A 22885-nucleotide genomic window follows, 5' to 3' on the forward strand; every position below is an offset into this window, starting at 1 on the left:
AGAAACCTACAGCCTGTGGTAGAGAAAGGCACCAGGCTAGGCTGGGTGAAAAGAGGAAGGGCCAGGAGGCTGGGTAGCAGCTGTTGTTCAGAGCACTGCAAGGTTAGGCTTTTGGAGGTTGGGGAGGTCCCTGCCACTCCTGCCACAGGCAAGGCAGTATCCATCAAAACAGCCATTAGCGAGTTAGGCCTCTGCCTCTGCACACTGCCTGTGGCCTCGATGATCTTGGGCCATCTCATCTGCAAAACATGCAGAGCCAAAGAGGAAAGAGGTCTGGGGCTTCAGGGACCACCAAGGACCAGTATGGACCAGTTCCAGACAGGCTCCTTGCCTTCACCCTTTGAAAGCTATGAGGTTAGGGTGTGGCCCATCATCTCATACTAGAGATAGAGACTGAGAATGGAAACCTTCACAGTATGGGCTATGTTTAGTCTCCCTTGATTGACAGCTGGGTCACTGAGCCAGTCTGGTGGCCTGTGAAGAGAAAGAGATGAACAGACATCTTGAGAGGTAGGTTGGAGCCTCAAATGCTGCAATGACCTTGATCTGGCCCTGTGGGATGGGGCTTGTGTCACTCAGGCCTGTGAACTGTGTCAGATGCTCCTACTGGACAGAAACTCTTCCTTGCTAATCACAGGTGCTCTTGCAGGGAGGGGCTGCCTTCTCATATGTAAGGGAACCAGTTTGGGGTCGTAGTGTGTCCTTGTAAACTCAGCCCTCTGGAGGTAGAGGTAGGTTTGTGGGTTCATGGTCAACTTCAGCTATAGAGCAAGTCTATCTTGAAAGAACAAACCAGAAAAGGGCTGGGAAGAGAGTCCAGAGGGTGAAATGAGAGGACCTGAGTTCACAACCCTGGTATCCAGGGAGTAGCTGGATAGGGCAGCATGCACCTGCAATCCCTGTGTTGGAGGCACTGTGGGGGAAAGACAGGCAAATTCCGGGGGCATGCAGCCCAACAGGGAGGAGCTCCTGGTTCGGCGAGAGATCCTGTCTCAAACAGTAAAGTGGAGAGCGACTAAAAAAGACACCAGTTGTTAAATTCTGGCTTCCATATACTCACACATGTGCAACCTCCCCCCCCCACACACAAAGAAACTACATGTAAGGAAAGGGAGTCAGAGTATGGTGTGTGTCAAACCATCCTGACTCTTCACTCTGGGGTTAATTTTCCTAGTCCCAATTTTATCATCTGTAGAATGGAGACAAGAATAATTTCTTGTTGAGATATTTGGGAAGACTGAGTAAAGGGAACATCAGTAAAAAAGCCCTGGCTGGTGGAATCTTTTAATGACTGTTCCTTCTCTTCCTTCCTTTCTTCCGGTGTGCACCACAAACTTCCTGCAGCTCCCAGCAGCATGGAGTGAATTCCCCAGCTATTTCTGGGTGATGCTTCTAACAGATGTTTAATTCTCCTAACATCTGGTTTGGTAAGGCAGATTTCCGTTCTTCCTAAAGACAGTCACTCACTGCAAGGCGTCAGATTGTCACTCAATTGCTCTGTGCCTTGGTTTCTCCAATTGTAAATCAGGGATAATGTACTCGATGCTGGCTGGCCTCTCTTTGGGATCTGATAGGATAATCTGCAATAACAGATGGAAAGTGGTTCGAACGTTTAGAAAAATGCACCGTGCTCAACCTCACTGGTAGTTAGGGGAATGCAAATGAGAGTGAGGATGGCATGTCGTTCTTCACACGTCCAATTGGCAGCTGTTTAAAAAAGGAATCACTTGCAGGTGGGCACCTGGACCTTGCCGCACACTGCAGGAGAGACTGTGTATTCGTGCCACTATTCCCAGAAGGGCATCTGGTGACATCCGATGAAGGCTGACATACATGCTTGAGGTTTGTGCTTAATTGACCTGGATGCCCTGGCTGGAGGACCACACCAAAAAGCAGATTCCTGACATAGGCACACAGAGGGAAAAACCTACAATAGCCTTGCCTGTGGGGTAAGAATCCAGATGCATGCCAGAGGGTGACAGCTCTCTCTCTCTATTGTAAGAAAGTCCGCTAGACTATTTTAGCTCCTAAAGAAAAGGAGGCAGTTCTAAGCCACATAGGCTTGGAGGGTCATCTGTGGGTGTCACGATGGCAGAAAAACAAATGACTTTTAAAATTTAATTTTAAAGAAAGTTTTTTTTTTGCCCCCCCCCCCCCGAGCTGGATATGAAGCCCAGGTCCTTTCACATGCTAGCTAGGTGCTTTACCACTGAGCCAAGTCTACCTCCTCAGTGACAGATTCTAGGCAGGCTCTTTACTGAGCCACATCCCTGTCCCCTTACTGGAAGATTCTAGGCAAGGGCTGAACCATTGTGCTATAAACCCTCAGCCCATCACTGGTGGATTCTGGGTAGACCTTGTACCTCTGAGCCACACCCCAGCCTCTGACTAGTGGATTCTAGGCAAGCTCTCTACCACACCCCTGGCCTGCAAGTTGCTGCAAAGGTCAGCAGCAGGCACAGAGATCCAAGAAAGTAAGGGGCAGGGACACACTGAGAAACAAAGAGAGTCATGGGAGGCCCGCCAGGCCAGTGCCAACACTGCTTGTTGGATGGATCATGTTTGGTTTACAAAGTGCCTCTTAGGAACCGAATTATCTACCAATATTTAGGAATCCGATTCATATAAAAAGCCAACTTCCAGAGTTTTTACTAAATCAGAAGCTCTGGCCATGCTGGACTCAGTCCTTCTCCCACTCGACTGAGCCATCAGCAACTGTTGCTGAAAGCAACTGCTTTCAGATGGGAGTGCGTGGCTTTCGCGCAGCTGAACACCCGTCTACCAAGCCAGCTGTTGTCTCCCTTCCATCTCCTGCTCACCCTGTGACGTTTCAGTCATGAGCCCCTGTGGTGGGCTGTTAACATGGGGACTCACAGGGGTGGAAATGCTGAGGAGCGACAAGGCCATGTGAAGTGCAGCTAAGAAGCACTTCCTCTTCCCATGGCCACTCACATATCTAATTACCGTGTTTTAAGTGTGCACAGGGACACTTAAAGTGTGCACAAGACTGCTCCGGGGACCGGTGTACATCGTTGGCTGTAATACCTACGGTAGTCACCTCACTGTCTACTCTCTGCTGAGAGGGAGAAATTGTCCCTTCCAGGGCTGAATGTATTGGCCAGAGATGTGGAAGTTTCCCCACAAAGTCCTGTCAAGGGCCAGTCAAGTCCCCATCTCCCAGTCAGTCATGGGTGGCAGAGATGAACGATCTGCTTGTGTACAGCTATTGACTACACATACTGGTGGAAATCCCTGAGTAAGGTGTTGTGTGGCTGACAGCTGTCTCTTGAGCCAGGGATGGGGGAGGCCTCTGAACAAGATATCCAGTGTGTATTTACTGAAGACTGATGGGTGCCAGCCATGTCCCATAGTCCCAGACTCACTTTGTGGAGAGATGGATGTAGGCTACAGGGAGGTCTTCATGAGTCCCTGAAAGTGGAGGGACCATGACCTTGCAGTAATATGTGGGAAGGAGTGGCCTTCCCCCAGCCTCCTTCAGGGACAGGGCCTTCCTCACTGAGCCCAATCTTTCCAGAATTCAGCTCCAGGATCCACAGAGATTTGCTGTGGTTTCTCTGTGTGCCTCTTTAGACACCATGTCCTGAGTTTTCCTCTCACCCTCCTGGGTTAGGAGATAATATGATGAACTTGAAGTGGAATGAGGGAGAGTGCTGCTGGAGGTTGGGCGGCTTGATGAGCTGGCCAGGCCCTGTCTTTCTGGTTAACACCACACTTGACTCCATCCCCAAGCTGGCTGTACTGCGCTGCTCTGTGGGATATGGGTTCAGAGGGCAGAGGCAGCAGTCCACTCTTTCAGACACTGAGCCCTCCCTGAATATGCCCCCAGCAAGCCCTCTGTGCCTGCTCCAAGCTTTGCCTGTCACATAAGTCCTGGCAAAGCCTAAGTACTCTCAGACCACTGCAATATATCCAGACCTGGACAAGGTTGAGGGTGGGTGGCCCAGACCCTCTTGTCACGAGAGCTGTTGCCTCTTCTCTCCTTCCCAGTTTGTGCTCTTCTGGGGCTGCAGAAGCAGGGTTCTGGGAGTTCTAGGAGTTTACATCTCACCTGTTTTCTTTGTTTGTATCTCCAGGAGCCATGAGGTGCCCCCCTGTCACTTGCTGTGCTGTGCTCTGTCTTCTCATGCTGGTGTCTGGGTCCTGGGGTAAGTGCCACTTCTCTTTGCTAACACCAGCCAGCTCTTGGGAGGCCAGCAGCCTCACTTCATGCTCTAGGCCCCAGAGACCATGTTTTGCCATGTGACTAAAGACACACTTCCCTCTCTAGGCCTCAGTCACCTCCTGCAGCTTGCACAGGGCTGAAAATACTGGCTGTCCCCAGAGCCCCAATCCCATGGCACCATGCAGGAGTCTTGAGAAATTCTTAGGTTCCATGATCTGTGCCCATGAACTTTCCTTCTCCTGGGCTGTGGAGAGTGGCCACAATTCTGTTCAGTTTCATAGCTATGCTTTGAGTACCCACTGTGTTATGCTACCACTAGGAAGGAAAGGCAGTGACTCACAGGCAAAGGGCTCGATCCAGTTGGGAAAGAGTATGCAGGGTTGAAGGTAATAAGGTGCAGGGCAGGATGGGTGCTTAGGGACATTTCTGGTTCTAGAGAAGTCCTTCAGAAGACAAGAGTCATTGGGTTGCGTGTGGGAGCCGCCTGACCAGAAGAAGAAGCTGTTCATTTTGCCTTTGAGGACTAATAGTCATTTTAGAATAGCTGGGGGAAGGGGAAAAGGCATCCTGGAAAGGGGTGTGAGGAAGGTGGTGGGAATTTCTGTGGAGAGTCTGAGTGCAGGTGATAGTCCAGAGCTGTCCTTCTTGTAGGAACCTCCCCTTCCTTAGTGCCACTAGTGTCCACCAAGAAGGCCTGGACACACTGTCTTTGCCTCTGGGCAGCAGATAGGAAAGAACAGGGAGGCTTCACTGAAGGAAGGCCAGGGCCATTGGCATGCCATGCAGTGTTCCCCAGGGCCAAGCTGTCCTCAGAGAATGGCTTTGACACCACGTGCCTGGCGACACAGGCAAGCACATTCCCATGGGCCCCTGTCTACTGCTTCACTCCAGGGAGCCAAAGGACTCTGGGGGATGTTGCTGCCTCCCACTAGGTCCTGCTGGAGTTTCACTAGCATCCTGCCCTGAAGGCGGTCTCCTCTCTTCATCCCTATTCCCTACTGGAATGCCCCTAACAATGGGGAGCTCATTCCCATCCAAGCTGCTTGGGACTCACAGCCCAGGCTCACAGACTTTCAGAGACAGAGTGGACACAGTCTCAGAACCTTTCACAGAGAAGAGCCTGGTGCCCAGGCTCATTCAACCCCAGTTGTTTTTTTTCTTTTATCAGATGACCCTGGTTTGCCCCATGCAGGAGGCCTTTGGGCTTGCTAGATGACAGAAGTCATCTAGGACATCAGGATACTTGTCTCTGCCTCTCCTGGGACTCTGAGCTTAGATGCTAGTGCCCTTTCGCTGTTTTGTTGCACCAGCTGTTTGTCCATTAAAAACCACACGTGTAACTAACTGCTCATTGGGTTTGTCCCCGCTTGATCAGGGACAGCTGCCTCCCTTGAGCGCTCAGACTGTTCAGGTGTTCTGTATGCACACTGCACTCTCAGCCCATGGGTTCCCCTGGGCAGGCTTCTGAATCTCCCTGGGGTGCACTTTCTTTGTAGTTCGGGAGCAATGCAGGTTGATCCCATGAATAAATGTGACAACAAGTGTCCTCCGACTGGTACATTGGATACTGGATGAACACTTGCTCGATGCTCACCCTTTCGTTAGCAGCACTTATCTTTCCCTGGAGGGAACAAATTGGGGCACAGGAAATAGAGAGGCATACCAAGTCTTCTGAAGCTGCCCAGCAAATTCTGTGGCAAAGCATAGGTGAGCTGTCTGCATACTGGCTAGCTTTGCCATCTGTGCTTGCTAAGTGGCCTGAATCACTCCTTTAGTGTGGTGAGTGGCTGGTGCCTGACCTCGGAGGCTAGAAAATGTGTGCCTTTCCCTATCCCTTGCTGTTCATCTTCTTAAGCTAGCCTTCTGTGGTTTCCAGACTAGGTCACATGATCCTCCCCTATTGGGGACCATGCTCTCCAGAACTGTTTCTCCATCCCTGGGAGGCAGAGGTGAGATAGGTGCTCAACAATGTTCTACCCTCTCATTCTGTCATGTCTCTGCCATGGCCTTCTGTCCCTTCCCCCACCCATTTTTTCCATAGACTCTCTGGGCTCTCTGATTAGATAGAGACCCAAGCAACTCCTCTCTAACTCCCTTCTGGCTGGTGTCCTGGGTGCTGGGTATGAGGGACTTCAGGCACAGAGCGGGGCCTGTCAAGGTTCCTGGAGCCACATGGCAGCTCCCACAGCAGTGATCTTTTGCAGTTGGTCAGGCCTTTTTGTCCTAAGGCTTGAAAGTGATGCCTGGAACATCTCTCTGTGTCCTTTGTCTGTTGCTCATTCCTCTTCCCAGGGTAGGACTGGAGGACTCTGGTATTCTCTGGGTCCAAACTTAGTGTTGAAAGAGCCCCCATTACCACACAGAAGCCAGCAAGCGTGGATCCAGACTGACAAATTCAAATCTGGCTCTTCCACTGATGTGTCATCTACCCAGCCCATGATTCTGAGCCCATTATCCTTTCCAGCCTCATGAGCCAAGGGACCTAGCCACGAGGACAACCTGCGTTTTGCTCTGTGCCTCCGGCCTCTGCTTGACTTTGTGACTCGTGCAGTGCACGTGGTGCTTGGTACTGTGGCCACTCCTCAGAGGCCTCCCTTTATGACCTGGCCCTCTGCCACCCCCACATCATCCTAGCACAGGGTTTGGAAGACTGGACCCCACAACCGGACTCCCTGCCCATTTATGAAAATCAGGACATCAGCTGACAGGGGTGGATGGGGAGAGGGCAGAGGTGCTAAAAGTGCTGAGGACAAAGGTAAGGAAGCAGGCCCTGGCTGAGATGGAGAGCATGCCTTTGGATCCTAAAGCCAGAATCCCTTTTCCTTCTACAACTCAACTACTGTTCCTCCTCTGTCTTAGTCAGGGTTTCTGTTGCTGTGACAAAACACATGACAGAAAGCAAGCTGGGGAGGAAAGGGTTATTCAGAGGCTTATACTTCCAGATCATAGTCCATCTTTGCAGGAAGTCAGGACCGGAACTCAAGAAGAGGCATGGAGGATGTTGCTTACTGGCTTGCTCTTCATGGCTTGCTTAGCCCACTTTCTCATAGGACCACCAGCCCAGGGATGACACCACCCACAATGGACTGCCCCCCCCCATTCTAATTAGGAAAATACCTGTGGCAGGTATTCAGCTCTAAAGTCTCTGCTCAGCTTCTTGTGTGGAGATCCTGTCCCTGGGAACCATGAGGTCCTACAGAGAAAATTTAGAAATAAATCAAGCTGCTTCAGGCAAGTTTTTTTTTTCCCCATCACTAATTTCCACCTATAATCCTAGCCCACTATTACATTCTTGGGCTGCTCAGGGCCTTTGCTTTCATAAATAAAAAAAAAAAACCCGAAGCCTCAGAATCTTTCCCTTCTGTACAGCACTTTTTTTGAAAAAATTAACACTAGCTACCACTTATTAAGTGCTCACTGTGTCAAACATGGCACCAAACACCTTATCTCTGTAGTCTCATCCAATCCCCCGGTTAGCCGTGTTGTAAATCCCTGTTGTGTGCCACTGAGCACACAAGTAAACTGAGCTATGCGAAGGCCTTGTGCCTAGAAGTTTCAAAGAAGTAGAGGTGCCATTTCACCAGCTCTTCCCGAGACTGCTGCTGAGAGCGTGGACATGTGCACAGGTGAAAATGTACATTGGAGATGGTTCAGGGAGGGCCTCCTGGAAGAAGAGACATGAAAATGAGCTGAGGCATGAAACTGAGCAAGTGATGTGGAGAAGCCAGCAGTCCTGGCCAGGAAGAGTGAGTCCAGAGTGTCCGAGGACCAGAAACAGGTGTAGTCTGGCTGCCTAAGCAGAAGGAGAGCGATCCCATGCTTCTGTATGTTCCCAGCCCTGTCCCTGGTTCCAGTGTCTCACTCTTCTGGGAGTCTGCCATGAGTTTAAGGGAGCCCAGGTGAGTAGAAGAAAAGAGGGTGGGCGAGCTGCCTCTGCACCTTCCAAGACCCACGAAGCTCCCTGTAAGAGCTCACGAAGCTCCCTGTAAGAGCTCCTGTAGCTGGGAATGCACCCTGGAACCTGACCTGCTCCTGCAGTTTTTAGTGACTTCGGGGAAAGTGCCCTCTCTGCCTCCTGAAGGAGGAAATGGAGAACTGGAGAGGCCAGTTTTGGGGGAGACTTGCTAGGGGCTTTGTGGTCAGTCCCCCCCAGGATATACACGTCACCTGGCTCTTCCCAGCCCCCACCACAAGAGGTGCTGTCAGAGTGCACCATGGTTAATAGGACAGGTTTTGATGTCTGGGCACCGGTATAGCCTGAGCTACGCCTCATTTCATATCTGCCTTTCTGTTACTAGAGTGAGGTGAAATGAGTAGTTAGCACGGAGAATCAGATCCATAGGTAGGCGCTGTGACAACTGTCATTGTTATTATTCTTCCTATGACAAATGTGCTCTGGATGCTTTTTAAGCACCAGGCCCAGTTATGGGTGTCAGAGTTACCATGAGCAACTAAGCCCTTGACCTTCTAGAGTCCACAAAAGTTCTACCTCAAACTGCACTGCCCAGTAGGAAACCCACGGCCCATGGGTGTAAGCTTGAGATTTGCAGGAGCTATACCTAAAAGTAAAAAGAGATGGTGGAATTCATTTTAATAATGTTTTATTTTTTTCAAAGATATCCCAAATAATATTTCTTTCTTTTTTTAATTGGTGTTTTTCTGCATGTGTGTTTGTGTTAGGGTGTCAAATCCCCTGGAACTGGAGTTATAGACACCTTTGAGCTACCATGTGGGTGCTGGGAATTGAACCTGTGTCCTCTGGAAGAGCAGCCAGTACTCTTAATCATTGAGCCATCTCTCTGGCACCCCCCAATAATATTTCAATGTGTCGTTGTTGATATTAAACAGTAGTAGGATGGTACCCACAAAGTCTGGGGGAGGGTCAAAGCTTTAGCAGTCCTATGTCGATGGGTGAGCGCTCAGCAGCCACTGTGGCCTGCCTGCCTGTCTTGAGAAGCTGAGGGGGTAAGCATTCAGTACCACTGCAGCCCACTCTGTATCATCTTGTAGGATACATAAAGCTGGCTGGGGCTACCAGGCTGATGCACTTGTCCTCTGACTTGCAGGCCAGGTGAACCGACTACCTTTCTTCACCAATCACTTCTTCGACACATACCTGCTCATCAGTGAAGACACACCTGTGGGTGAGTTGGTACCTGGACTGGTGGGAGTGTGGGTGGCACGAGATGATGCCCCTTTGGTAGGTGGAAAGGGTCTTGGCAGCTGAGACCACCTTCAGCTTTGGAATTTTCCTGTGCTATTCATCTGCCTGTTGTTTGGATGCCTCTAGGGACAGGAACCTCACTACCCCTCATAGTGGCCCATTTAAACTGAGCTGTATTCTAAATAACATGGTTTACCATTGCCCCCAGTGCTGGTTTCCCAGTCTAGACTGGTTTTATCTTGTATAATGGTTCATTTCTGTCTGTTCCAAGCTTTTGTGGCTACTTAAAGATGGCCACTGGTGTCTTTGTTTTCTGGCCCTCTGTACTTCTTCTGGGAAGACATAACTTCCTGTAATGAACCTGCTGGGTTTTGTTCTTAGGCATAAGTGACTTTGCGTATCCAGTGTCCCTCTTGGAGGCTGATCCAGTTACCTCATCACAGGCCTGTTGTGTCAGGCTTCCTGGTGTGGCTCAAACAACTGTAGCTTGGAGATTTGTGCTTACAGCTCTGAGGTCCCAGCTCAGCTCCAGGAACCACAATCTAGCAAATGAGCTTGGATTTTGGGCACTCATCTGTAGACATGCCAATGGTTGCCAAAGGCTTAGCCCCCTTCCACAGAGTGGGGAGACATTATTTATGAGTGCCTTGGGGTCCTGCTGAGTTACTTGCTCTCCTCAGAGCTTGGTGGGGAAGTCTGTTGTCTTTGGATTTGTCACACATTGTATTATTTTGAGGATTTATCCATGTGGCATGTCCCTCATGTTGTTCTAGTGTGGGGTTCCTATTGCTGTGATGAAACACCATGACTGAAACAAGTTGGGGAGGAAAGGGTGTATTTGGCGTACACTTCCATGTTGTAGTTCATCATCAAGGAAGTCAGGACAGGAACTCAAGTTGGACAGGAACCTGGAAGCAGAAACTGATGCAGAGGCCATGGAGGGGTGCTGCTTACATACTTGCTGCCCATGGCTTGCCCAACCTGCTTTCTCATAGAGAGCCAGGACCACCATCCTGGGCACTACCCACAATGGGCAGGGCCCTAGCCCATCAATCCTGAATTAAGAAAATATCCTATAGGCTTTCCTGGAGCCAGATCTTATGGCGGCATTTTCTCAATTGAAGTTGCCTTCTTCAAGATAACTTTAGCTTGTGTCAAGTTGACATAAAACTATCCAGCACAGGCCAGCATGAGCAAGACAGTGTAGAGTCTAGAACAATTGTTCTCAGCCTTCCTAATGCTGTGATCCATTAACACAGTTCCTTATGTTGTGGTGACTCCCCAGTCATAAAATTGTTTTTGTTGTTACTTCATAACTATAATTTTTCCACTTTTATGAGTCATAATGCAAGTATCTGTGTTTTTATGATGGTTGTAGGTGACCCCTGTGAAAAGATCATTTGACCTCTATATGGGTCAGTGATCCACAGGTTGAGAACTGCTGCTCTAGAACCTGTATATAGTCCTGGCACGTTCAAGCTTTTGGCATTGCAGAGTGACCTCAGCATCTACAAAGTTAAAGCTTCACAACCATGTGCTTGAGTCACATAAATAAAATCAAAGGCAAAAATAACCTGTGAACACTTTAAGGAAGTTTTATGTTTTGTGTTGAGCTGCATTCACAACTGTCCTTGGTTGCATGTGGCCACGTGGGGACCATGCACTGCAGACTGGACATGCCTGGGAGCAAATGCAGCTTCAGTGTGGATCACCCTTAGGACTTCTGTTCCCTTTTCAGTCTTGTCATTCCTCGTGTGTCAGCCATACTTGACGGTTGCCTCTGTGGGCACAGAGGGGTGTCAGGCAGATGAATAAAGAAATCAGGGCTCTGGGTGACAGGGACTGAGTGAATGTCTGTTGTATCCCCCAGGATGATAAAAGGAGGTGGCAGAGAAGTGGGAGGAGAGGTCCCTTCGCATACTGTTTCTGTGGCTGGTATTTGAACATGCTCATTTCATCCAAACCAAAGGAGGTTGTCCTCTGTGGTGTAGGGTATGTATTGATGCAGCTGACAGCAGGGACAGAGGTGGGACCAGCTACTAACTGACTGTTGCTGTTGCTGGCAGGAAAAGGCAAATGGACCTCCTGAGGGAGCAGGGCTGGCTGCATCTCACCTGTCACTCAACAGGCCCCTTGCTCATTTGGCATACTCAGAGGCCCACTGTGCAAGGAAGGTGGCAGTGGGCACAACTTGACCAGTGCTGTTTGTGAGGTATTCAAGGCTGGAGGCCCACCAGGCGCTGTTCAGCTAGCCTAGGTACTGTTACCTTTGGCTGGAGCCCCGGCTTGTTTCACTGGAGCCCCTCAAAGGCTACACTTGGCAGCCACAGCAGAGATGGCTGTCTAGTGCTGTGGGATTGATGCTGGCGCTGTACAGGGCGAGGAGGGACAGCTCTGCCCCTTTCTCTTGGGAAGAGGCCCAGCTTTCCGGCTTTCCCCTTTCTTTTGCAGCAGGGCTCTAACCTAGACGTCAGAAGCCAAGCTTTTGGTCGTTTCTGTGTGACACTGAGCACAGAGCCACACTCCTCTCATTCTCTATTTCTTACCTTGTCAGTGAGGAGATATTGGAAAGGTGGGCCGATAGGCTGTGGTCTGGGCAGCCTGGCTGTGCCTGTTTCTAGGCTCTCTGATGAGGCGGACCTGGAGTCTCCTGTAGTGTTTTGGCACTCATATGGCCCTGACCTGTTCACAGAGTAGATGCCTATGGATGTGGTAGGCATGTGTTCAGGGGTGCTTAGCTTCTATGTGGAAGGGGAAGCATCCCAGGGACTTGACTTCAAGGACTGATTGCCTCTAACTACCTCCTCTCTTAATCTGTATGCCAGTTGTCTGAACATTGGGGAAGGACTGTCTCCTCACTAGGCTCATGGGAAATTCACTTGAAACACCACAACCCCTAATCTTCTGTACCCTGTATGTAACTCTGTATGGCCCAGTGATGGTGACTGGAGCTTGCAAGAGACTGCAAAAAACACAAAGAAGCTGGCTCTGATGTACAGGACAGTGCCAGAGCCCAAACCAGGCCGAATGTTTCAGATCATTCACTGCCAGCGCTGGGGGAAGCCAGGCTGGCAGCTATGCTGGCCTTTGCTATGTGGCTTTGGCTTGACTCATCACTGGGTTCCCCCTGATGATGGGGCTTGTGATCCCACAAAATTCCTCCATGGGATAAGTTAGAAACAAACTCTCTCTCCTATATTGATAAGAAACCTGCCTACCTAGAACTTTTGCCCTCTGGTCTAATTCTATTTGCTGGAGCCTTCAAAAAAAAAAAAAAAAACAAAACAAAACAAAAAAAACAAAAACAAAAACAAAACAAAACAAAAAAAAAAAACAATGATAATGGAATGTACATGACGTAGGTAGAAATTGCTCTTGTAACAGCCACACGTACTAAATCTCAAGGCGGTGCCCTAAGTGTTTTTATTTATCAATTCATTTTAAAAAAACAACAAAAAAGCAAAAAGCCTCCCTTTAGGGTATTAGAGATAGGGCTTGGCAAAGGGCACATTCATGGTATAGTTTCTGGGAAGGCAAGCTCCAGGATTAGAGATAGGCTGCTACCTGCTGGGCTTTTTATCCGCTGGCCTCAGTTTCCTGTGGCATGTGGTAGGGGTGTGGGGTGGGAGGGCAGAATGTGGAGCCCACCTGCTGTTGCTGTCTCTCCCATTGTAGGCTCCTAGTCCCTCTGCTTGTGTTTTTCAAAGACAGTCTCCTAGCCAGAGAAGACAGGATCCAAATGAAGTCATTAAGTAGATCAGCCTTTCTCTGGCCTGTCCATTTCTCACAGCAGGACTCCTGTATACATGTGTCCTACTATAGATATGAGCAGGCAGAGCAGGAAAGGACAGGTCTATGGTTCCATTTCTGGTCAGGCTGGTGCTCATCACACATACCCTGGACTGACTATGGGCCATGGACAGATCCCAGATACATGTAGCATGAAATGGTTTCTGACTCCAGCTCGCCTTAAAAGTCTACCTTAGATACCTCCATACCAATGGAGCTAAGATTGACAATGAGCTGAGTCTGGTGGCTCAGGCTCATCATCCCAGTACTTGGGAAGCTGAGGCAGGAGGATATCAAATTCAAGGCCAGCTTGGGCTACATATCAGGATCCTGTTCAAAGAACAAAAGAAATTAGGATCACCAACCCCCTCTGTGTGGCTGAATTTGTGGCTAATTCTTTGTCTTTGTGAGCCTCTCCCCTCCTCACAGGTTGCTCTCCTCCATCTCTGCTACTCCCTACATATCAGCTCCACCTCTCCACATTGGAAGATCTAGGACTCAGTTCTGGTATCACTTTTCAAATCCACTCTCCCATTGTTTTTTGTCCAGTCTTGGCCCCCTTCCCGGGTCCCTTCAGTTAGAGTGGCAGGCTTTTTTCTGTGCCTGGTTACCCTCTCTATGACAAGCATGGTTGTTGATTTCTTGGATTATGGATGCTTACAGGTGGTCAGGGTTACTTCCATGTCCCCCAGCCCTGAGCCCAGTGCCACACATATGCCAAGAATTTGGGATTGCTTGGGTAATGCTTGGTGTCATCAAGCCAGTGGGAGACTCTTCCAAGGCTGAGGACTGGCTCCCTCATGGAGTCTCAGGCCATAGCCCCCTGACAGAGTATGTCAGGAGGAGGAGGTGCTGCTGATAGTGGAGATAGTGGTTCAGTGAGAGTGGGCCCAGGAGAGCCTTTCCCCAGAAGGCACAGACGCTAAACGTGCCTGTGCGTTTGAATGGCTCAACCCCCGCCATGCAAGGATGGTGATTTTATCATCCCAGATGCCTGCTGGAGCTGCATGTAGCATATTTGCTAGAAACCCTCAGGGGCATAAAGCACAGCTAGCCCAGGGAGGGAATCAGCAAGGCTTGAAAATACCCAACTTACCCAGCTCCTGGTGGGGTCTAGAGGGAGTGGAGCCATATGTATTGGTTACCACCTTTAAACCTCAGGTCCTAGAGTGCGTGGTGTCTCCATCTTATAAATACCCATAGCCCAAAGCTTCCCAAGAAAGGAGTAAAATTGTCTGTCACAGCCCACCTGCCCTCTCCCCATAGACACCTGCTCTTCAGCCATATCCACCTGCTCAGAACCCAGAACAGCATAATCTTCTCTATTGCCGAGCTTCGGTAGAGACCATTCCCTCAGCTCAAGTGCTGGTTCCTTTCCCTCCCTGGCAAGTTCCTGCTTACTGCCCAGGTCACCACTCCTAGAGGACCCCAGCCAGCCACCCCCACGCTTGTTACCTTTGTTATTGGCTCCTGTTCAGCACCTCACAACTTGTGTCCCAGCTCTTCGTGTGTAACCCCCACAGGGCTATTAATTTTTAATATTAATTTTATTAATATCGGCATTACGATTAATGATTGTTTTAGTATTTAGGTATGGTATGAGATTGTGGAGTGGTGACATTAGCTGTGGTTTATTGACTTCTGGCCTCCTGCAGTCTCTTGTTAAGCACTTTAGATGTGTGGCCCCCCATGGATTCACCACGACCCCCCTAGATGGGCTGTTATCTCTGCTTTGCAGCTGCAGAACATGAGCTTTTCCCCAAGTGAGAGGCCCAGCTCAGAGTGGGTTGGGGATGCCAGCGAGTAAGAGAATGGATGAGTGAGTGAATGAATGGCTACTGAGCATCTGGCCAGCTCCTTTCCCTTGGTGCCTCATCCCTCCATTTGTCACCAGGGTGGATTTGCATGGAGCTGATTTTCCCCAGGCAGACCCTCAGCACCCCCCAAAGTGTCTTGAGTCACAGCAAAGGTGATAATGCCCACGCTAATCACCTACACGAGAAAATTAGTCTTGTCAGGAGCCATTAAGGTGGGAGCTCGGGAGGCATTAGGATGGAGCGGGCCCAGGCGGCGCCTGGCACTGCTGCCAGTTGGCACTGATTAATTTTTCTGCAAACTCCATCAATGCCCAGCTGTTTTGTCTGGACCTGGGGAAAGCAATTTTCAGGTGGGCAGACCCTGCTGCAGCGGTCTTACACACGGAGGAGCTTAGGCCTGCCTGCCACTCTTGACATCTCCCAGAGAGTGCTGGGAGAGGAGGGAGGTGATGGGGGCTGTGCAGCCAGAGAGTATTCTGAGACAGGATGGGCCTTTAGGACCAGTAGTGTGAAGGGGCTTTCCCTCCTTGCTGGGCCTCCTCCCAATGGCTCTCTAAAGGGAAAGACATTCTCAGGAGAGAGAGGGCAGCCACAGGGAGACCATTCTTTCTTTTTCCTGCCCAGACAGTTCCTGAGGACTGACAGGGGCCTTAGTAGGGCTGTGGGCTCTCTCAGCGAGGGCCGTTGAGTGAGCTGCTGTAGCTGCAGGATAGAAGACATGGATGTGAGGGGTTGCTAGGGGTCTTTACTGTTTGTGGGGTATGTGCTGTACCTGACTCTAGCCTGCCTACTGACCATTAAAACAGAGGCAGTGACCCTGTAGGTAACAAAAACAATCAATAGACTAGGGTAGGTAAGGGGGAGGGGGTGGAGGGGAGGCTCAGCGTTGTTGCTGACAGGAAGATTGGAGATCACTTATGTTGGGGCTAAGAGCTTGGATTCCTCAAGTTCACCCTCATCTCACCCAAGGGATTCTTAGAGGGCCTATGATGAACCTAGGATCCTCTTAAGGGACAGTCCTGTAACCATTGCTTCAGTCAACACAGTCCCATTTACAGATGGAGAAAGTGAGGCCTGGATGCTGTCGTGTGTGAGGATCTTTGTGGGCACCATCCAGGAAGCCACCATGACTGTCTATGACACAGGAAGTCTCCAGGCTTCTCAAGACTGACAGCAGCCACTGGGCCCGGTCTGACAGAAGGCAGAAAATCTGTCTAGGTAGGCACAACCGTTACAGTGAATTTCAGCATCCTTGGCCCAGGGAGTCCCATACAACTGGCCGAGCCCAAGGCATTTCTGTAGGGGGAAAGAGCCAAAACCACAGAGGAGACTAGGGACAGTGCCACATAGAGAGACAGGGACATTTTATTTTATTTTTATTATTTATTTATTTATTTTGGGGTTTATATTGACATAGAAACTCAGGCTGGTTTTGAGCTTACAACAGTTCTCCTGGTTCTTCTTCCAGGTTTGAGCCACCATATCTGGCTTCAGAGGACTACTTTATATCATATTGGTGTGTGGTCTTAGGACACCCCAAGATCATGTTATCATCAGGAGACCATTACCCCAGTGATGGGAATACTCGCTTATGTTAATAGCTGTACTTTTTATTATCTATCCATTTAAATCTATATCCTATATATAAATAATATATTATTTTTTTGCTGACCTGAAACTTACTCTGTAGACCAGTCTGGCCTTGAACACTTAGAGCTTTGCCTGCATCTGCTTCCCAAGTGCTGGAATTAAAGGCATATATTACCATGCCTCGATGCTTTTTTTTTTTTCTTAACTTTTTATTTTGTCATTATATTAAGCACAGAAGAAAGCTGCTGGAAAAGTTCAGAGAGTTCTCATCATCCAGTTTCTCTTGCCATTAACATCTTGCACAAATATGATACAATTATGGAAACCAGGAACATTGCTGTGATGTTGTTAACGATAAAGAGTGTTTACATTTTACCAGCTTCCCCATAAAAAGAATATTTCCTCTTTTCCTGCAGGCAATATGATTTATCTTAAATTTGTGTTTTTTGCTGTGGTTAATATTTGAGCAAACTGAATCTTATCCAGGAGCCTTGGGTATCTGTACACACACACACACACACACACACACACACACACACACACATGTATACATACACACACACACAATGTATATTTATTCAACTTTTCCTTGGGTGCCTTCTATTTGTTGGGTGCTCTGAGGTTTGTAACAGATAGACACACATCCCTGTCCCAAAGGAGGGAGCTAGTGAGAGGGAATAGATTGGCATGGAGAGAAAATATCTAGTCTCACATGTTAGTGCTAAGGAAGAGTAATGGTCTTTGATGGAAGTTCAGGCCAGGCCCAGGCAATGGCCCTACTAACCTGTACTGTGTCTATTCTTAACCCAGCCCCAGAGGTCATGGTGAACTCCCAGCAGAGGTGCCTCACTGTCTTCTACAAGGTTCACATTCAAGAATGACACAGTTGAGCTACAGAAAAATATTCACAAAAATAAATCTTATAATGTTCTTAGTACATTTGCAATTTCATATTGGGATATGTTCCTAGCTATCCATAGACCACAGATTGATAGAGTACACCCTTGCAAGGGCCTCCTTCAGGGAAGTTTGGAAGCTATCATTCTGGTCAGTTATATTTCAACAATGGAGAAATAGACAGGAGAGGACAGAGCTTGACCCAGGTCTCTGGGGGTCACTGGTTGGTCCAGGTTGCAGCCTTCCCTGCCAATGCAAAGAAAACTAGGCCTGGGGGAATTGCAATGGCCTGAGCAGTAGGATCAGCTTGGCTTAGTACTTGCACTTTGCAAAAAGGGCTCCAGAGCAATTGCCTCCCTGCCTTGGAGGCTGAGTGCTTGAGCAGAGGCAGTTGGGGTTACCTACAGGCTCTTGTGGTCAGTAGTAAGGGAGGAAGAAGACAAAGTCCTATCTGTGCTGGTGACCAGACCTTGAAACCTAGGAGCCAAGGTCCTGGGGTCTTTTGATTCCTCGAAGGATGTCCCTCTTCCTCCTGGGAGGTGTGGGTGAGTGGTAGAGACTGAAGGAAGGCCTGCCACCCCAAGAGGCTTTCCTCTTCCCCAGGGCAGCACAGACTTTCCACAGAGGCAATGGGGCAAGATCACTGGCCTCACAGGGACCTTGAGGGTGCAGCTACTCCGAACAGGCTCTAGGCCAGCACACCTGAAGCTGGTGGACACCTGGCTGTGCACTGCCCATTGATACATGGGGGGAGGGAGGCTCAAGGGAGGGGACAGGTGTTTTGGATGCAGCCATAATAACGCTAATGATAACGATGACGGCCACCTGTCGTGTGGGCAGATTGTGAGTGGCACACACTGAACACCTGTGCCGAGCTGTGCTGGGGTGACGGCAAGGGACACAGATCACAGATGACTGGGGAAATGGCAGCTATCTCTTATTACACATGGTGTTGTCTAGAAATATACTTCTCTCCTGGCTTTGTATAGCAAGCCTAGAGTGTCGGACTCATCTATTTTGTAGATGAAGAGGCAGAGGCTTAGAGAAGTTAATGTACCCAAGGTCACATGGCTTGTGCAGGATGGAGTTGGACTTGACTCTGGTGTTGCCAGAGCCCCCAGGCATGTGCACTTAAACCACAGATTCTGCATGTGGGTTTTGGGTTTTAAGGATCCCTGGTTTAGAAGGGTAGAAATCCACTACCCCATAGTAACTAGCTAGCTCATGCAAGCGAGCCATGAGCTTCAGAGTGATGCTAATGTCCTAAGAAGGGAGGAATTTATCCAGGGGGTCAGGGCCAGAGAAGGTGTCTCAGGAGAGGTTGCAGTGAGGAGTTTCTTGGGCCTGATCCACTGAAGCCACAGGATGGGTAACCTCAGAAGGTGAGCAGACAAGCTGGGCCAACAGGGCCAACAGGGCCAGTTGGGCATTAGTTGGGAGAATTGGGCTTTTGTGGTCAAAAAAGAAAAACAACTGCAGTGACTGCTTAGTACTTGAGTCTCAGGTAGGTAGCCTACAGGACCTCACCAAGAGTGACAGGAGCCCACACTATTGTGTTGGTTTGAACAGATGTGGAAACCTGGTAGGTGCCCACAGGCCCTCAGCTAATAGCAGCAGGAGTTGGGGTTCTACTTTCCTCTCTGCTGCCCAGCAGGATTGGTGGGATCATCTCTGAGCCTGTCACCCAAGAGTGAGGCTTGGTGGCTGAGTGAGTGTAGGGCCATTCCCCCAGGGAGAGCCTTGCACAGCCTCTTGACTCTGGCACTGTCCTTATAGTGATGTGAACTCAGGGGCTTTTGCTTTCTTGGCTGTCAGGCCTTCAGACCCTGGGAAGGCATATGTCCTTGTTGACAATACAGCTCCAAGTCAGCCATACTTCTGAATAATGGCCCAGGAGAGAATAGCCTTGTTAGGTTATAGGCCTTGAGTCTCTCTTTGGGAGTGATGGCTGGAGACAAGCCTGGCTTTTAGGGTGAGAATGAGCTGAGCTTGCAGAGGGCTGGGAACACTCAGGCTCCAGGGAACTGGCAGAGGTATAATTTACAGGAGCTGAAGCCCTCCAGCTGGCTGCCAAGACCCAGGCAGGCAGAGCCGACTTTGAACTTGTCATCAATGCTATCATCCCTACAGTGCTTTATGAGTCTCTGGGGACACATGCCTGACAGTCAGCCCTTGACCAGCAGCAAGCCAGGAAAGCTGTCCCCAAAGAGCCTTTGCCCTCTTCTCCTTCCAGACCTGAGCACTGTATACCAAGCCCCAGGGCTTGGATTCAAAAGCTACTTCTTATTAGCTGTGTGACCACAAACAAGGTCCTTACCCTCTCTGAGCCTCATTTTCCCCATCTGGAAATTAGAAAGATCTCAGTTCTTTGACAGGCTCACAACGAACTTAACAAGAAGCTTTGGAAATAAAAAGAGCTTTGCTTGTTGAGGTGGGTACTGTTTTAACTGAGACATTTGCCTTTCGGAGCCCCCTTCCCTGCAGTGCAGCTTTAGGAAGGTGGACTGTGCTATGGGCTACTTTTCTTTCTGACTCAGTTTATTAGAAAACGTGGGTCATGTTTCCACTGGTTCTTTTCTTAGATACCTAGAAGGCTTTGACACACAGGGAGGACTTATATGGAATAATAATAACGCCCATTATTCCTGCTGTCCTTTCCCAAATAGTGAGTCACAGCTACGTGTAGGAATGCTAGCTCGAGGCCAAGGCCCACTGTTTTGGCTTCATGAATGATTCTTTCAAGGGATGTTTTCACTGCCCAATCGAGAGAGACCTGAGGTTCCTGGCAAGACCAGGGAAGCCCTCAAAACAACTGCCTGCCAACTTAAGTTTGTTGCAGTGTATGTGGGGGAAGTAGTTCTGTGTCTCCCCTGGCAGTGAGATTCACCCCAGCTTATCCCTCCTCACCTGCGACCCCCTGTCATTTGCAGTCACCAGTGCCCAGCGCTCTAGATTCCCTCGTCACATTACAGCTATCTAGGCCCACAGACCGAGGCCCGTCCTGGAATCTGTTCTGCTGACCTCAGTGATGTCCGGTCCTTGTGGCCTGCCATTCCTGGGGGCAGATGTCACCTCCCTTCTCCCTCCCAGCCATGTCCAGGCTCTGTGATAAGAACCTTTGCCATGCCTTGTTCATTCTCTCCTCACAACACTCTGTGGGAGAGGTGGCTATGAGCCTACATTATAGATGAGAAACTGAGGCTAGAGCACTTGTCCACACAAGTCAGTGAGTGACTGAACTATACAGGCCGGCTCTCTCTCCTTACTTGACCAGCTCTCTGCAGTCTTTGGTAGAAGTAAGAGGATGCTCCAGCTCCCTTGTAGGAAGGCACTCACCCTGCCCCGAGCTGTGGACTATTCCTCACTCTCCTTCATGCCACAATAGACGGAGGTAACAAGGGCCCCAAGTTTTGGTCCCCTCTGCCCTTGGTATATGGAGAGGCATGCCTCATGTTACAATACTGCCGGGAATTCTTTCCCTGGGCTATTGAGCAGCTGGACCATGTGCAGTGGATGGAGTTAATCTCCTTTGACAATTGAGTTAGCTCTTGGACAGGTAATTCAAGATGCATATGTGGTACTGTTGAATGAGATTGGGGGGTTGCTTTCGGCATTGGGACTACTCTGCTATGCCTCTGTGAGCTCTTGGGAGAAACTGCACTGTGGATAACTCAGGCTTGACAGACAGGAACCATCTGTCTCTTATGGTCTCTGGTAGGTAGAACCAGTGAGGCCTGTGTATCCTGCTTGTACGACCTGAGCCAGCAAGCTGCTTCTAGTGTCTTTAAGTGTGATGGCTGCTTACTCCTCCCAGCTCCACTTCTCACCTGTGCTGTTCCAAAGGCAGGGCAGCGTTCAGTGGCCTCTGGCCTCTGGCTGCCATGGAGTAAGCAGGCCAGAGCCTGCAGATATATTTGTGACTTCTGATACTTCTGGGTAGACAATACCTCTGAAGGTTGGTGCATCCCCTGGAAGATCAGAGATTCTGACATGCAGAGACTCAGGATACCATTGGGGGGAGGCGGCATGAGGGTAAGGGGACAAAGCCAATTCAGCCATGGTCACCTGACTACATTCTCCAATCAACCACAGCTCCTGAACCCCACACAGTCCACTGCATTTGGGGGGACTGTCAGGGTCTAGGCAGGGAAGAGAGAAAGTTGTGACCTTGTTGAGGGAAGACACTGTAGCAGCACATGCTAAGCATTGCATGGCTTCCTTTGCTGCCCAGTGTTCCTGTGAACAGGCACGGGCATGGCCATAGTGGGGCTGGTGCTGTGAGCAATGACTTCAGAGTTTGTTCAAGCACACTAACAAACTCATCCAGCCTGCCACAGATGTCTGCTAGATGCCTCTTCTGAGGATAAGGTGGGTAGGAAGGGAATGGCCTACAAACACAGGAGCATGGTATGGGTGTAGTGCTTCTCACAGCAAGAGTCCAGAGACAGTCAGAGACCCTAGGGGGATCGTGCTGGGATTGAACCAGCCTCCTGTCGTCTGTGGCAGTTCAGGTCCTCTCCTTAACCCACAGTCTTTCCCATGCCTTCCCACAGGACAGAATGTGGTCTGGGGCTAAAAGCCACCCTTGCGGTGGCATTTCAGTAGTGTTGATCCCCATCCTTTGGTCCAAAGACCACACCTCTTTCCACCTGTTTGCTCTAGAGGTTATCAACCTACAACCCCTAGTTTTTGACCAGAAGGTCTGGGTGGATCTGAGAACCTGTGTTCTCAGCACATTCTTAGCTAATGCTGCTGATAGGTGGAGGGGGTGCAGACCTCACTTGGGACTGCTGTGCTGGCCATGTTCCTCCTTAGAGTGGCAGAGTCCTGCCTTGTCCAGCTTGGGTGACTCCCAGCCCCAGGCAGTATCTGGCCTTAGAGCAGTGATTCTCAACCTGTGGGTTGTCACCCCTTTGGAGGTTGAATGATCCTTTCACAGAGGTGGCCTGGGACCATTGGGAAACACAGATATTTACGTTACAATTTATAACAGTAGCAAAATTACAGTTATGAAATAGCAATGAAGGTAATTTTATGGTTGGGGGTTACCACAACATGAAGAACTGTGTTAAAGGGTCACAGCCTTGGAGCGCTGTATGTGCTCCCTGGAGCCTTGCAGGCCTCCTGCGTGGAACACAGATTGTTCTCACTTCACCTCAGCTGATGTCCCTCCTAGGTGCCAGGTACATCCGCGAAGAGGCATGCTGGAGAGATGAGTGTATGATGGCTGGCACCATGTGCCCCCGCCCCGCCCCGTGTGTTTACAGAGAGGTCACACCGCAGTCCGTAATCACTCCTGACAGCTTTCATTAAAAGCACAGGGGCAATTTATAGCCAATTAAGCTGCAGAGAGCCGCTTCCTTCTTCAGATGCTCCCATGGACACCTGTCACTGAGGGAGTCACAAGGAATCTGTGGAGTGTGTGGAAGTGGGATGTTATGTGGG

General features: G+C 49.7%; 1 protein-coding gene across 1 annotated transcript in view; it reads left to right on the forward strand.

Moving 5' to 3' along the window:
* Positions 1 to 22885, forward strand: part of Cdh23 (cadherin related 23) — a 372523-nt gene that overhangs the window by 31355 nt on the left and 318283 nt on the right. The window contains exons 2-3 of the mRNA XM_060369488.1: positions 4095 to 4166; positions 9250 to 9327. Coding sequence (XP_060225471.1) covers positions 4100 to 4166; positions 9250 to 9327 — 145 coding nt within the window. The 5' untranslated portion in view covers positions 4095 to 4099. The remainder of the gene's footprint in view (positions 1 to 4094; positions 4167 to 9249; positions 9328 to 22885) is intronic.

This window comes from Meriones unguiculatus, chromosome 16, assembly GCF_030254825.1.
Source record: "Meriones unguiculatus strain TT.TT164.6M chromosome 16, Bangor_MerUng_6.1, whole genome shotgun sequence".
NCBI classification, from domain to species: Eukaryota; Metazoa; Chordata; class Mammalia; order Rodentia; family Muridae; genus Meriones; species Meriones unguiculatus.